Genomic DNA, 16,261 nt, shown 5'->3' on the forward strand with positions numbered 1-16,261 from the left:
CACAGCTTAATCCCATCTCATAAATTAATTCTTTACTCATAGGTTATGAAAATTAAAATATTACTACCTGGAAACTCTGCAACTCTCAGTTACTAAGGTGGTTCCTATTATACAGAATACAGTCACACACATTTTTTTTTTCTCTCTCTTTTTTTTTTATTATGTTTTTGGGGGTACACCAAGTTCAATCATCTGTTTTTTTACACATATCCCCGTATTCCCTCCCTTCCTTGACTCCCCCCCCTTCGAGTCCCCCACACCCTCCCCACCCCAGTCCTCTAAGGCATCTTCCATCCTCGAGTCAGTCACACACATTTTTAAAAGATCAGTAAAACAAAAACACAGAAGACTTTAATTCCCAGAAAGAACACTTGGAGCCCTGACAATGCTTCAAAGACCCTGACCTCCATTTGAAATTCACGTTAGAAGGAGCAGCAGTGATGGTCAGAATCCATGTTAGGGGGGATGGTCAACAGCTGGTGCTAAGATGGATTGTCTTCTCACCTCTGCCAAGCAGTGGCTTCATATCTCCATGGAAATGATCCAAAAAGGAAAAACCAAATCACTATGTCCAACCACGTTTATACTAACCCTCTTCATAACTTCAAAAGTTGGAAAAAACTCTCCCTCCCCATGTCATGTAACAAAATTGTATGTGTATACCATGAATGACACACAAAGGTCACAGGAAAGGACGATATATGAAAAAACTCAAGACAGAAGTGAAACATATGCTAATTATAACTCTGAACGCTGACAAGGAGTCAATAAGGACGGCGAAGAGATGGGGCTGATCCTCAGCTCTTCATGGCACTGTGCTCTCTGACTGGCTGAGGCCCACATCACACTGGTTAGAGTCTGAATATCATGTGGGACAGGGAGTAAACAAAGACTATACATTTTCAATTAATGAGGTTTCTTTCGGTGACGTTGTTTGCATGACAGGACAGTAAAACATTTTTAAGTAACAATAATAACTTCAACCTAGAAGTTGAGACTTAGAATGAGTCGGTCACCAAAAAAATTACCAAAAAAAGGAGCTTCAAATATGCAATAATTGAATAACTGAAATCAAATACAGTGATCTGTAGAACTCCAAATATTCATTATGACTGAAGCAAAAATTTTAAAACTATGGGGAATCAGAGTTAAAGCCAGATCTAAAATTTTCTCAGACCATGAAAATATCAAAACCAGGCATAAGTAACAGTAAAGAAACAACCATGTTTAATTTCTGACCAGGGTTCTGGTCTAAGGCAATCTTCTGAATTTCACATTCATTTTTGATTCTATGTTATTGACAATTATCCTTCTCTCCACCTCAGTAACTTCTAGGAAACTGAGAGGCCTCAGGGTTGGTCTGCTGGTTGGTTTGTTTGACTTAACTATATATATAAGACAAACAGCAAGCCATTCTGGAATTGATTTCCTCTCCTTCCCCTGCTTTCTTTCTCCCCAAAGCACTTATCAATACTTGAAATTATAACTACCTATTTATTATACTTATGTACTTATGTTCATATGTTTGTAAACCCCCTGAGAACTGGGATACTTGGGCTGATTTATTCTTGGGCCTGTATCGTTAGCATGTAAAACAGTTGCTGGCATGTACTAGATACTCCAAAAATTATTGAATGAATTCAGAAAGTGACAGGTACTTTTATTTAACTATCAGATACTTTTATTTAAAACAAGTCATCCACTTAGCATCAATTATGAGAATAAGTACAGGAAAAAGTGCATGCAATTTCCATCCATGGATCATCCTTTTAGGGCAGAAGTCTGTGAACAGAGTGGACTGAATCCAGAGGGCCAAACGTGGATGAGAAATAGAATTACATCTCAGTTTTCACAAATCTCTATCTAAAATCAGCATTTCCTTCCATTTTGAATGTAGGCAACAAACCACACTAGATCAGCAGTATATTTAATTTGGTCCCCAAAAGAAATCACAGATTATTTTATATCATGCATATGTTGCAGATATCTTGAAACATCATTTACTCTCATCGCTACCTTGGAGCCATAATATTTATTAGACCTACCACTATATCTTGTTATTTAATGTGTTAAGAGAAGCATATTTATTACTACATCACTAATTTTAAAAATATCCTGAAAACTATTGCAATATAATTAATTTGCTTTGTTTTTCTATATATTTTAATTTATTATACATTTCAAAACAGGATCCCAAGAACATAAGCTTCTTCAGATCGCCAAAGAAATAGACACGGGGGAGCAGGAGGGAAGGTTAAGAAATTCTGCCCTGGGGAACCACTGACCCCAAGTTAGGAACCTTTACTTACAAGGTATAAACCTCAAACTGACTTAGAAATCTTCACATCTTACCAGACTCATGTTATAGTGTATCACCTCCCAAACACATGCTTTTTAAAAATTAATTTTAAATTTCAATTTATTTAAAAAAATATGTAATATATATTCCCATGGCTCAAAATTCCAAAAACATATAGCACACAATCCAAACTTTTGCTCTTACCTCTGTTCCTCAGTCTATCACCCCTCCTCCTCTCCCCAGAGGAAATTAAGTTATCTACTTCTTGTGCCAAATGACTTTCATTTTTCTTACAAGTTTGGGAAATAAAACCTCCAAGTTAGATTCCATCATGGGAAATATAAACTACGTACAGTATTTAGGAAATCTGTAAATTGAAAAAATTGCCTGCTTCTAGCATTTTTTTCCTTACCAGTAAGATATCAGACTAAGGGGGCAACTCCTTAAGGGTTGTCATAATCCCTATTTTTAGATTGACTGTTATGTCTTTTATTACTAATTCAGAAGTCATGTATGACTTGTCTATTCAAGCTGAACTAATGATAGGACCACAAACTGTCATGAAAAATTACTTTGAATGTGTGTTTCCAAAATCACTTATGTATCTAAACTGATTTTTTTCTACAAATCGACAAAGAAAATAGTAACAGAAGAAAGGGCAAAGGACAGACAATTCAGAGATGAAATACAAATGTTCAGTAAATCATAGAAAGATATTTAAACTCACAAGCAATCAGAAAAATTCAAATTCAGATGGGACCCTTTATATTCACCCATCCGATCAGCAGAAAAAAAAACAGAAAGAAAGGGGAAAATATCAGTGATGGAAGGGTGTGGGGAAATGAATGTCATCACAGCATGCTGACTGGAGTTTAAGGTGGCACAACTTTTTTGAGGGTAATGAAAATTTTATAACTACGTAGTCGTCCCCCCAGCAACCCGACTTCCAGATAACAATTCTACAGAAATATTTGACCAGGTTCACAAAGAAGCATGTACAAGGACGGTCACTGCAGTGATGCAGTAACAAGAAAACTGGACATAATCAAAACATCCTTCAAGAGGGGCATTATTAAACTGTGATACATTCACACTACGGAATACCATGCAGGAGTTTAAATGAATGGGGTAACCATCTATTTACCGGGAAGGAAAGAAATCTACCAAGGTGAGCCAAAAATTATTTGCACTTTGGCTGCAGAAATTCTATAGCCAGAGAATGGATAATTGTAGACTCACCCTCCTAAGACATAGCATGAAGTGGAAAAATCAAGTTGCAGGAGATTATCATTTATGTAAAAAATGATAAAATCATGTGGCAAACCTGTTGTTACCTTAAATATGCATTTACTCAAATATATGGAAGAGTCTGCAAGGATATATACTAAACTCAAAGTAGCATGGGTGGGGGATTAGGGCACAAGGAAGGTTTTCACTATATCTGTTATTTCACTTTTCCATATTGAGTATAAAATCATGTATTACTTGTATAATGGAAACGAAGTTTAAATTGGCTCTTACTGATTTTAAAGAGGGCCTGCCACATTTAATTTTTAAAATAAACACAGAATTCCAGTCAGTAGGTTGCTTTGGGATATGGAGGGGGAAATACCTTTTCTCACAGCTATTGACCTCAAAATTCTGGACCAAGAAGGATCTTACAATGCAGTTAGCTCTTTGTATTCATATCTGGACAGAATATACTCACAGTGTCTCAGTCCAACGGTATGCCTTCCATACATTTTCATCAATGTAAGACATAGAGTTTCCTTGGAAATTTCTGTGAAGAAACACAGTTCACATCCTTGAATCGGCACGAAAAGAATGAGGAAAATAAGTAAAAGAATCATGGTCACCTTGTGGGGAATATTCAAGTGCAGAAGAGACCAGTTTTCTCATTCCCACAGCTTCTCAGCTGCCCAGTGTGCACAGTTAATAAAGACATAACGTGAGGCCACTGGCACAAACAACGCGGCCTCTCCTCAGAACCTGAACTTCCTATCTGTCCAGATTCTTGGATACATAATGCCAGTTGCTTTGAATGTAAGTCTTTTTTTCCCCAAAATCACTTATGTGTCTAAAATGACTCCTACCAATCAATGAGAAAAATGGCAAACATTGCTCAATATCAGCAAATAAATATAAAGAAATCCTACGCCAGGCAATAGCAAAGATTTGCTTAGTGCCCTCAAACTCACTCCACATGTTGGAAGGATAAGGGCAGTTAGAACTTGGAAGGACTAATATGAAAACATCTCTTAGACATACTGCATAGGGAAAAGCACAAAGCACTGAGCAAGGAGTAAAAGTATCACCTCATCAGGGGAACAAACGCAAAGGAAAGAGGTTGGAAGGAAGGACACCATCAAAATAGTAACAGGAGTTACCTTATTGGTGGTGGGAAGATGGGGTACAATTTGCACATCTCATCCTATATACTTCTGTGACTTTTTTTTTTAAATGAGAATGTACCTGAGAATTAGACATGTTCAAGAGAAGCTGTTAAAATGTCGGAGGTTCAGTTTCAACCACTCATTCAGTGGATGGCTTTGAATCTTTACCTTTAGCTTTGTCCTCTTCCCTCAGCAACAGTGAAACTATTCAGTTTATATGCACATTCTTCAGGGGGCTCAGAAAGAAGTCAAAACAGATACCTCTCTGCCCATCGGCCTAAGGGACATTTCCACTCAAACAGAGCCTTCTGGGTGCTTTCTGCTCACCAGTAATAGATGCCTAAAACTGAACTCCTCTCCCTCACACTGACTCTCCTTTCTCCACTGCTGTATTTTCACTGTTACACCACCATCCTTCTGCCCTTCAACACACGTGATTTTCCTCTCTCCTGTATACCCAATCCTCCAACTCTAGTCAGTTACTACATCTTGTCAGTTCTTCCTCTGTAGTGCTCTCAGAATTTTTTTTCTACTCCCATCTCAACCATTCTAATTCAGCCCCTTCTCACTTTACTCCTAGATTTTGCTAGAACATGTTACTTGGTCTCCCTGAATCAAGCTTTCCCCTCTAGATCACTCTACATACGGAATCTAAAATCCTCCTCTCATTCTAATCATTTGTCTCTCTGGCTTGAAAACTTTCAGTGGCCCCCCCATATCTTAGAGCATAACTTTCAAATCCCCATTGCGGAGAGCCAAGGTTTTTCATAATCATATCTTTCACTGCTGCCTAACCCCATTCTTTACAGACAGACGGATCTACTAAACCCTGATCATCCCTGCACTCACACCTTTGCCTACACTGTACTCCCTGTTTTTTCTCTAAAAAATCATACCCAATCTTCACGTCCCAGCTAAAGTTTTAGCCTATCCATGCAGATTTCTGTGACCCCCACACCTCAGTGATTACAGGTTCTGGTGAATTACAGCCCCTATCTGTATCTCTTTTAATACTTTAGTATATATTACCTCCCTTTTAAGGCACATCCCCTTTCTTCCCACTTGGCATTGTCATGTTCTGGAGACAATGCTGGACTTCTGTGGCTCCCACAGTACTTGGCCCTGGGGTGGGCACAGAAAGGGTGCTATAAATAGAAAGCTAGGAAACGAATATGACTTCGAGATATAATGGAGAGAGTCAATAATAGTAATAGCTAACACTAAAATACATGCTACGCACTGATATAAGAGCTTTACCTGTATTAACGCATCTAAATCTCACGACAATGCTATGAGATGATGACCGCCACAGTCCCCACTTTACAGATGAGGACATGGAGTCACAAAGCTAATCAACGACAGACCTGGGTTCAAACCCAGGCGGCCTGGCTCCGGAATCTCACTCTTAACCACTCTGTGGTATTACCACCAACGAGGTGGGGAGAGGCACATGTTGCTGTAAAGAGGATGCAGCAAAGATGGGAGAAGAGTCGATGTTAAGGAGTTAAATACTGGAGTAAAAAATGGAGAAGGAAAAAGAATAAGGGCAATGATAAGTAGAAACCTGGAGAAGAGGGAACAATAGCAAGAAGGAGAATGAAGATAAGCAACATTGACAAACAAAAGGTAGAAACGGAAAGTCAGTCAACATGGGTTGGGAAGATGAGGAAGGCCCAGGAAGACCTCGAAGAAAGGCTGCCATGTCAGGCAGGATGCAGAGAACAAATGAGGAAAGGGATTCTTACACGGTGGTGAAGATGCCCTTGTAGGTGTTGGGCTGTGGCTCAGGCACTCTGTGGAGCTTCTGCTTGGGGCTGAGACCCACACAGGACAGCGTCTCATCTTTGCAGGTACAGAGCTCACACATGTTGATGTTCATGGTGGCATTCTGTTCTGCTTGCTTCTTTTTTGGGGTATAGTTTACACCAGGAAGACCTGTGGATACTGAATCCTGAGGTGAAAATAAAAGAACTGTCTCAGATGGACTTGGTTGCTGAGAAATGGTACCTCCCAGGTCCACAGGTGGAACTGTGACTTGAGTCAGAAATGGCTGTGCAAGTGCCACCTCAGTTGGCTGCAGGGCTGTAGAAGGTCCAGCCTCCGTAGTAGGTTCTGGAGCTGTCGTCTGCTCTGGGTCCATATGATGAGCTGTGACGCTGGGTGATGTTGGCTGCTGCCCTTGATCCTTACTTGGAGTTGGAACTGTCACCTCCTGCTGGAATGGAGGTTGAACTGGTAGCTCTGGAGGTTGTGTTGCGGTCTCCTGCATGGTTGGAGAAAGTTCAGTCTCCACATAGGATCCTGCAGTAACGTTAAGTGCGGCAGGGCTGTAGAATATGCAGACTTCATAGCAGGCTCTGGACTTACGGTAAGCTCCAGGTCCAAAGGTTTCGCTGTGACCCTGGGTGATGTTGGAGGCTCAGCATGAGCCTGATCTGGTGCTGGAACCGGTACCTCGGGACGCGATGGAGACTGAGCTACAACTGCCTCTGGAGGCTGAGCTTGGGGCTGCCGCGTGGTTGGAGAAAGTTCAGCCTCCATACTGGATTCCGGAGTTAACGTAATTTCCAGGTCCAAAGGTTGAACTGTGACCTCAGTCAAGGTTGGATGTGGAAGCTGAACCTGCTCTGCACTTGCAATTGTCACTTCGGGGGATGCTGCTGGAACTGCACTCTGCTGCAGGACTGTGGAACGTTCAGCCTCTGTGGTAGGCTGGACTGGCAATGGTTCCACTTCTGTAGGGCGCTCTGATGCCTGAGCCTGAAGCTCCTGTTGTGTGGCAGAAGGTACCACCTCCTTAGGGGGCTCAGGAGATATATATGAGCCCCCCTGGGGAACCGGAGACTGAGCTGGGGCCTCCTGCTGCACTGCGGGATGTTCCACCTCTTCAGTGGGCTCTACAGTTAAGAGAATCCAAGGGTTTAACTGTGCTATCAGGCAACACTGGATGTTGAGCTTCACCTGGAGTTAGAGGTGAGCCTGTCACTTCATTAGGTAGTGAAGGTGGAGCTGCAACATCTGTAGGGGCCTCTGGAGGCTGAGTTGGGGGCTCCTGCTGGACTGGAGAAGGTTCAACACTTTCAGAGGCAGTTGGATGCGGATCTGAAACCTCTTGCTGCACTGACAAAGGTTTCACCTGCTCAGGGGACACTGTGAACTGGGCTGAGGCTTCTTGTTGGGATGGAGAACTTTCAACCTCATTAGTGAATGCTGGAGTTATGGCAAGTGCAAGATCCACAGGTTTAACAGTGACAGTGGGCCGCTGCAGAAGCTGAGCTTGATCCTGACCTAGAGGAGAAACCGTTGTTACGTGATGCTCTGGAGAGAGAACTACCATCTCATTAGAGAGCTCTGGAGTCTGAGCTGTGGTCTCCTCTTGTGCTGAAAGTTTATTAGGTGTAACAGCGTCTATAGATTGGGCTGGCAAAGGTTCAACCTCGTCAGGTGGCTGTGGAGGCAGCGTGGGGGCCTCGTGCTGGGCTGTAGACAATTCTGCACTACTAAGGGGCACTGAGGGCTGAGCTGAAGGCTTGTGCTGAGTTGGAGAAGGTCCCACCTCTGGAGTGGGTTCTGCTGTTATGCTAAGCTCCACATCTGCAGGTTTGATGGTGATAGTGGATACGTTTGAATGCTGAGCCTGATGGTGACTTGGAGGTGAAACGGTCATTTCATAAGGCTCTGAAGGCTGAGCTGGCTGTACCTATTGAGTTGGAGAAGGTGCCACCTCCCCTGAAGACGGTTCTGGAGGCTGAGCTTGTTGCTCCTGCAGCGTTGCAAAAGGTTCTGTCTCTGCTGGAAACGGAGCTGAGGCTTCCTCCTGAGTTGGAGAAGTTTCAGCTTCTCCAACAGACTCTGCAGGCTGAACTCGGGTCTCATGCTGGGTTGGAAAGGGTTCAGCTTCCTCACTAAGCTCAGAAGGCTGCGTTGGTTGCCCCTGTTCACTTGGAAAAGGCTCAGCTTCTGCAAGAGGCTCTAGAGGCTGACCTGGGCTTTCCTGCTGGATTGCAGAAGATTCCTCAGGAGGCTCAGGTTGTAGAGCCAGTGCCTCCTGCTGAGCTGTAGGAAACTTAGCTTCCGTAGTGGGCTCTGGAGTGATGGTCAGTTCCAAATCCAGAGGTTTAAGTGTGACACTGGGAACGTTTGAATGAGCGTGATGCTGAATGCCAGGTAGGGATGCTACCTCATCACTCACTGGACTTTCAAGTACATACTCGGTAGGGTACCCTGGAGCTTCAGTTGGGGCCTCTTGATGGAGTAGGGAAGGTTCAAACTCCTGAGGGAGCTCTAGAGACTGAGATGGAGGCTCCTGCTGGAGTGGAGGTGGTTCTACCTCTTCAGTGGGCTCTGCAGTTTCATCCTGGACCTCTGCCTGGGGTGAAAAAGATTCAACCTCCTCAGGGGTCTCTGGATGATGAAGCTGGGCCTCTTGCTGGGATGCAGAAATTTCAGCCTCCTCAGGGGGCTCCGGAGGTTGCTCTGAGTTCCCCAGAAAATCCATAGGCAGGGTCTCCTCAGGATAAACGGTATCCATACCGGAGTCTACACAATCACCCTGCAACTGTTGTTCTAGACCCTGAGTTTTATTTTCTAACACAACTATAGTTCCAACAATAACTTTAGCAAGCTGTTGATGCTGAACGAGATCCTTCTTCAGGTTTGGGGGTGAAACAATAAACTTCGTTGGTGTTGAGCTCTTGAACAAGTATTTCAAATCACTGGTGACCTTCAGCCTGATCTAGACGTATGGTTTTCGTCTTACTTTTGTGCCAAAAAGGCAGAACCAAGCCCTGATTCTGTTCCCAGTCCAGCACTGGAACCGCTGCTGGGAGCTTTTGCTGCTGGGTTAGCTTGTCATTCACATCCTGATGTGGAACAGCAAACTAATCTGGCCCTGCGGGCAGCCCTGCAGCTGAATCCGCGTCTGGGTGTGGAACCAAAGTCTCAGTCAATTCCTGACGAGGCAGCACCAACATCTGCTCTGGAGAGGAGGACAAGTCATTAAAGCCCCCCGACTCTGTGCGGGGTGTAATCGCATAGGGCGATTTGGGTGGGAGGTGTGAGGAATGTGAAGAACAAGGTTCAGTCAGCCCCGGGGGGTCGGAGGTCCACTGGACAGGGTCCAGGGCCCACTCCAGAGGCTGAGCTGCCTGGGCCAGAAGCCACAATGGGTGCCACACGAAGACACGCCATGGGAACCAGAGGCGCAGTGGGGACATGCTATGCGGAGGCTCCCGGGCACAGCGACCCAGGCCAGTGGGGCACGGGCGCTGCACTCTGAGCAGAAACCAAAGCATTATGAGAGTCCCGAGACACACAGGCGCCCCTCTCCCGCCTCACGACCCACCCTTTATTTATGACACCTTTAGTTCCACCACCTTCCTTAGGTTCCAGCAGAGATCCAATCTGAGCAACCAGAGGAAGCCTTTTTCCCAGAGTCACCAGGGTGCAAACCATCCTTCCTCTAGCAAAGGCAACAATTCCTTCCCACTGGGCCATCTCCCCAACCCCCCTCACCAGCCCTGCACCATGAGGCAGGATTTGGGCAGCCCAGGGGTGGGGGGAGGGGTTGGGAAGGATGTGGAGCTTCTCAAGGAAGCCACAGGGCCTGGCCTTCTGGGAAATTCAAAAGTGCGAGTCCAGTTCTGGCAATTTGAACACTTCCTCCTCAAAGCTCCAGCCTGAAAGACATTCTGCCTCCCCTTGGCCACACCGTTGACAAGAAGAGTAGCTGACCTGCAAAATGAGCACCAGTTAGGGTGGCAGGAGGGCAACATACCTTACAGTTAGTGACTCTGAAATGTTGCCATTTCCTCGAAACTCTCAGTACCTATGTCGGATTATTAATTCACCACTCTATTATTATCGGTTACCCCTGAATCAGTGAACTTCCTCTACTGCCCCCTCCTCCACCCTCCTTAACGCCGCCTGGGGGAGCTCATGCCTTTCCTGTGTCTAAAGGACACTCAGTTTTATCACCCTTACAGAAGGGCACTTTGCAGGCTAGACAAGAGGGAGATCTGGAAGCTATGCAAATGGCATTTCCAGTAAGGATTCATGAAAGGGTGGCACCTGGAGTGGATCCTAACAATCCCAATGGAATTTATGAGGCAGTACAGGAGCCAATCCCTTTCAAATTGTTGAAAGAATTAAAGCACGCAGTACAGAATTATGGAGTAAATTCCCCATTCACCATAGGTATCATACACGGAGTAGCTGAAGGCTCTTGTTTGATTCCAGCTGATTGGGCAACGTTGGCTCGTGCAGTGTTAGCCCCAGGAGAATTTTTACAATTCAAAACCTGGTGGTGAAAAAAAAAAAAAAAAAAAAAAACCTGGTAGTGTGATCATGCTGAAACTATGGCAAACCAGAACCAAGCAAGGCAGATTCCTATCTCCTTGGATCAACGCATAGGTAGTGGGAATTGGGGCAGAGTTCAAGATCAGATTCTGATGGAAGATCAGGCCATAGAATGGGTGAGACGTTGTTGCCTAAGAGCCTGGGAGAAAATAGAAGCTAAAGGGCAAGCTCCTGTCTCTTTTCAAAAGATCATGCAGGGGGCGAGAGAGCCCTATACTGAATTTATTGCCAGATTACAAGAGGCTATCAAGAGACAGATGCTGCCCGAGCAGCACAGCAAAGCTGCCATGGGGTGGAGGGCTGGCGGGGACCGGAGGAGCCAGGGTGCCACAGCCCTTCTTACCTCTCCGGCCTCCTCTCACCACATCCCTACTTTCGTCCTCGCTCCCCCCAAAGTTCTCCCTGTTCTTTGCACGCGTGGGGCCTTCGTTCACGGCCCGTGCACATCACTCCTTCTGTCTGGAACACTCTTTCCTGTGTCTCCTCACGTTCCCACGCATTCTTCAGGCCTCACCCAGGATGTCAGTTCCTCCAGGGAGCCTTCCCCCCTCTGCCCTCCTCCAATCTGGGTTAGACCCCCCGCCCCGCTGTACTCCCAGGGCGTCCTTCTCTCTCCTCCGGCCCTCGCCCCTCGTGGTAGCGGCGGCCTTACTCACCTGCGTGCCTTCCAGAGGGCGGGACCCAGGTCCACCTCGCTCAGCACTGCGGCCCACGCCCCTGGCCCAGTGATGGGCTCTGAGCACGTTCTCAATAATTATTGACTAAAATGTGCAGGTGGCCAGAGGCAGAACGCGGCTCACACTGTCCCCATCTCGTGTGTGGCCTCACTTTCCACACGCGTCTCCCCAGCAGCCGAATCTGCAGCCTGAACGTCCTCTGCCGGGGCTTTGCTGACTTCCCCGAGATAAGAAGAATAACGTCAAGGCTTTCACTCTCGAAAGGAACAATTACACTTTTCCTTACTTCCCCACTTTAGATGAGATTTTTAACTTGTCCCCTCTCATCTACCCCGCATCCTTGTGGAAAATCTCATCCTCATCAGAAGACTCCTGGTCATGTAGCTTCTGTGCCATGTTTTTCTTGCGTGTGGTGATGAGAGGTCTATGATTATCCGTAAGCCAAAGTGGCTGCCTTCTCCAGAAAAAGCCCTCCTAGAACACAGAAAGGGAAATATTCACTCTGCATCCCCCTGCTTTCTCCGGCCACAGTACGTTACCCTCCTCAAAGTTACCTGACTCTCGCCTTCCCCTGAGCGTCTCTTCCGCAGCAGAAAGGGAAAGAAGCCCCTTGGAGGAAAACACACACAGTCAGTGTTACATTTCCCACCTCTCTCACCTGTGTTACCTCTGGGCTTTTCAGGACTAAGTGGGTGCTTCAGTCCAGAATCACAATGAGCAAAATCACCACAGACCTGGGAGCTTGAAAAGCATCCCCTGCGTGCTGGCCTCACAGACGTTCTCGGTGTCTGGCCCCCAGGGTCTCAGGGGGCCTTTGCATGTGGCTTAGCGTGGAGGACAGGCAGGATGTTCAGCCCCACTCACCTTTCTTGGCCCTTGGGCAATTGCCCTGTGTCTTCCTCTCCCTGTGACGCTGCTGCTGCTCTATGAGAAGAAATGTGTTTTGAGAGAAAACATGACCATGGTTGTCCATTGCAACTCTTTCCAAAGCCTCGTTCACTCCTTTATATTTTAAATCCTATCGACCTAGTGAGATGATAACTTCTGTAAGACAGGAACTCTATCCTGTTTAATGTGACGGTCCTGTGCTCAAAAGCCCTCAACGGCTCCCGCTGCCAGCAGAATAAAATCCAAAACGTCTCTGGAACTTCCCTAGTGGTCCAGTGGTTAGGACTCTGCGCTTCCACTGCAGGGGGCACAGGTTCTATCCCTGTTCAGGGAACTAATGCCATGCGGTGTGGCCAAAAAAAAAATCCAATGCCTCTGCTGCATAGGGGACCTTGGAGGTCTGGCCCCTGCACCCGCAACCTGGCTGCACGGAGCCCCGCGATGGTCCTGGTGAGCCACGCTCCTGCACCCCCTCCCCACTGTGGGTTCCCTTAGCCAGGAAAGGAGGCCCACCCTTCCCCTTTCTTCTCTGGTTCTTTTGCTAAACCCCAGCTCACTACATATGTGATGCCGTGTGTGCTGGGGCCACTCCGTTTTCCTGTGTGGGAGGACACGGTGGGGTCTGGAAGCTCTAACAGTGCTGATGGTGGCCAGACTAGAGAAGGGTGACCCCAACTTTTTGCTTGATTCTCTCTTACACGACTTGAATACCGTCTTTGTAAAGAAGAAAAGCACTTGCTTTTTTTAAACGAAAAAAGAAAAGAACTTAGGGCTTCCTAGGTGGCGCAGTGGTTAAGAATCCGCCTGACAATGCAGAGGTCATGGGTTCGATCCCAGCTCCAGGAAGATCCCACATGCCGCGGAGCAACTAAGCCCGTGTGCCAAAAAAAAAAAAAAAACTTCACAACCCCTCAGCGGATGCCACCTCCTCCGGGAGCCTCCCTGGCCCTCTGGGCTCTGCCTCCCTCCCTCACGTGCCGCCCTCACTCTCACGCCTCCCTGACCCAGGGCCATGTCTCCGCCTGCCTCTGTCCCTCCCCAGACACGGAGGGCCTCATGTGGCCCTCACCACAACTCTGGTAGGCCCCATGAACGCAGGGAACATTGGCCCATTTTATAGGCAAGAAAGCTGAGGCTCAGAGAAGTGAAGCAACTCCCCTGAGTCACACAGCGGGGCTGGGGCTGGCTGGAGGCTGCTCTGAGCTCTCTCCCCCACCCTATGCTGCTTCTGACCTGGGACGGCCACAGGCCTGGCCCTGCGCCAGCCCTGCTGGGAGGAGCGGCTGCAGGGGGAACGTGGACGGGCTGGTGAGCTACTCCCACTCCCCAGAAACCCAGCACCCAAGCCCAACTGGGCAGCAGCCACCCGCTCGTCCACCGGACGTCTGCCCTCCTGCGGCCCCAGGACAGCACAGCCCCACAGAAGGCGTCACCCCTCACCCCCGACGGACCACTGAAGCCCCCCCAGGCCCTGGGTACCAAGGAGCTTCTTGAAAGGCATCCTGGGGGTCCCATCCCCAACCTGGTCCTCTCGCGAGGATGTGGGGACAGATGCGGCCCCAGCAGCACAGCAAAGCTGCCATGGGGTGGAGGGCTGGCGGGGACCGGAGGAGCCAGGGTGCCACAGCCCTTCTTACCTCTCCGGCCTCCTCTCACCACATCCCTACCTTCGTCCTCGCTCCCCCCAAAGCTCTCCCTGTTCTTTGCACGCGTGGGGCCTTCGTTCACGGCCCGTGCACATCACTCCTTCTGTCTGGAACACTCTTTCCTGTGTCTCCTCACGTTCCCACGCATTCTTCAGGCCTCACCCGGGATGTCAGTTCCTCCAGGGAGCCTTCCCCCCTCTGCCCTCCTCCAATCTGCGTTAGACCCCCCGCCCCGCTGTACTCCCAGGGCGTCCTTCTCTCTCCTCCGGCCCTCGCCCCTCGTGGCAGCGGCGGCCTTACTCACCTGCGTGCCTTCCAGAGGGCGGGACCCAGGTCCACCTCGCTCAGCGCTGCGGCCCACGCCCCTGGCCCAGTGATGGGCTCTGAGCACGTTCTCAATAAATATTTGTCAAACGCATGAATGGACAGATACGTGCACAAATAAAAGCCACTCCTAAACGCAAAGGGAAGGCCTTCTCCACCCAGCCCTGGCATTTCTCCTGAGCACCTGCTGGCGCATGGACCCCGTGTGTGTCTCTGTGTGTGTGTGTCTCTGTGTGTGTGCGTGTGTCCACGCCCAGGGTGCTCACCTCTTGCTCAGCTCCTTCAGGGCTCCGCTTCGGCACAGCCCCAGGTCATCTCCCAGGAGCTTCCGCTGCTCCCGGCTCCTCCCGATGAGGTGCATCCGCTCCACGTGCTCACACAGGGACGCGTTCACCAGCTGCAGGTTGATGAGGGGCTGGGCCCGGATCTGCGTCAGGAACGTCAGGGCCTGCCTGCAGACCTGCGGACACCAGTGGGCAGCGAGGGTGAGACAGGAGGGCCGTTTGGTGAGCACCCGACGGCCTGGCACTGTGGTACCGACTCACTCGCTCACCCCTCCATCCACCTGCCGAGGGAAGCGGTACCGTCTTCATTTTACAGATGAGGAAACGGAGGTTCGGAGAGAGGAAGTGACTTGGCCAAGGTCCACAGCTCATACAAGCCATGGTTTGAACCCAGTTTATCTGACGTCCAAACCCACTCTCCCCCCTTGGCACCAGCTCCTGCCCCTCCCGACCGACCGACCGACCATACTGGGATGGAGGAGGGGCTGCTCCAGTCAACACGCCTCTCCCCCTGGGCCTCACAGATCCTCCCCACTATTTCCTGTCCCCCCCCCCGCCCCCGTGTTCCTGCTGAAAGGAAACAGGCACTACCCCAGGCTCAGGAACCAGGTGACGGGTCTGAGTCAGGCTCCAACCACAGGAAGCCACGGATCAGACACAGTTTAACTAGAGGTTTCCTGAGCTCCCTCCACCCCTGCCAGCAGCACCACCAGGGCCCCCCAAGTCTCCACGTGGAGCTCAGTGATCAATCTGGGCCTCTCCCACGTGATAGGACTTTGAAGGTTCTACCCTCAGCCCTGACCCTGATGCCAAAGCCAACTACTGAGCACCTACTGTTTACCAGACACTGGGCTAAGGACTTCGACCACATCCTTTCTTCATCCTCACAACAACTCAGAAAGGAAGGTGTCATCATTCCCATTTTACAGATGAGGAAACTGAGACTCAGAGAAGCTAAAGTGGCTTATCCGAGCCACCAGAAGAAAGCAGAGGCCAGGTCTAAACTGAGGTGTTGTCTCTGCGCACCTGGCTGCCTCACTTGCTAAAGAGAAGCCCCTCTCCCCTGCAGTTTCCTCCTTGCCGTGATAAGGATGGAGGAGCTGAGATGTTCTCCGCTGTCAACCGCCCTGCAGTGCTTAGGAGTCGGGCTTTGGCTCCCACCTCCACCCCTTCCCAGCTGTATGACCTGATGAAACTTACTTAACTTCTCTGTGACTCAGTTTCCTCATCTGTAAAATGGGGGAAATAAAAGCACCTAACTCATGGGGTTATTTTGAGTTTAGATTAAAAGGAAATCCATGTAAGTGTATCCTCAGTAAATGGGAGCTGCCATCAGAATCTGTGGGTGCCTATGTGGCCCCGGTGTCTGTCCCTTGGCCCAAGGGGATGCAAC

General features: G+C 48.4%; 1 protein-coding gene across 1 annotated transcript in view; it reads right to left on the reverse strand.

Moving 5' to 3' along the window:
- Nucleotides 1–370: 370 nt before the first annotated feature.
- Nucleotides 371–16,261, reverse strand: part of LOC130839945 (pleckstrin homology domain-containing family M member 1-like) — a 37,319-nt gene continuing 21,428 nt past the window's right edge. Inside the window, 3 exon segments of the mRNA XM_057714784.1 lie at nt 371–528; nt 4,008–4,079; nt 14,851–15,044. Of these exon segments, the coding sequence (XP_057570767.1) occupies nt 501–528; nt 4,008–4,079; nt 14,851–15,044 (294 nt within the window). The 3' untranslated portion in view covers nt 371–500.

This window comes from Hippopotamus amphibius, chromosome 17 (genome assembly GCF_030028045.1).
Source record: "Hippopotamus amphibius kiboko isolate mHipAmp2 chromosome 17, mHipAmp2.hap2, whole genome shotgun sequence".
Taxonomy (NCBI): Eukaryota; Metazoa; Chordata; class Mammalia; order Artiodactyla; family Hippopotamidae; genus Hippopotamus; species Hippopotamus amphibius.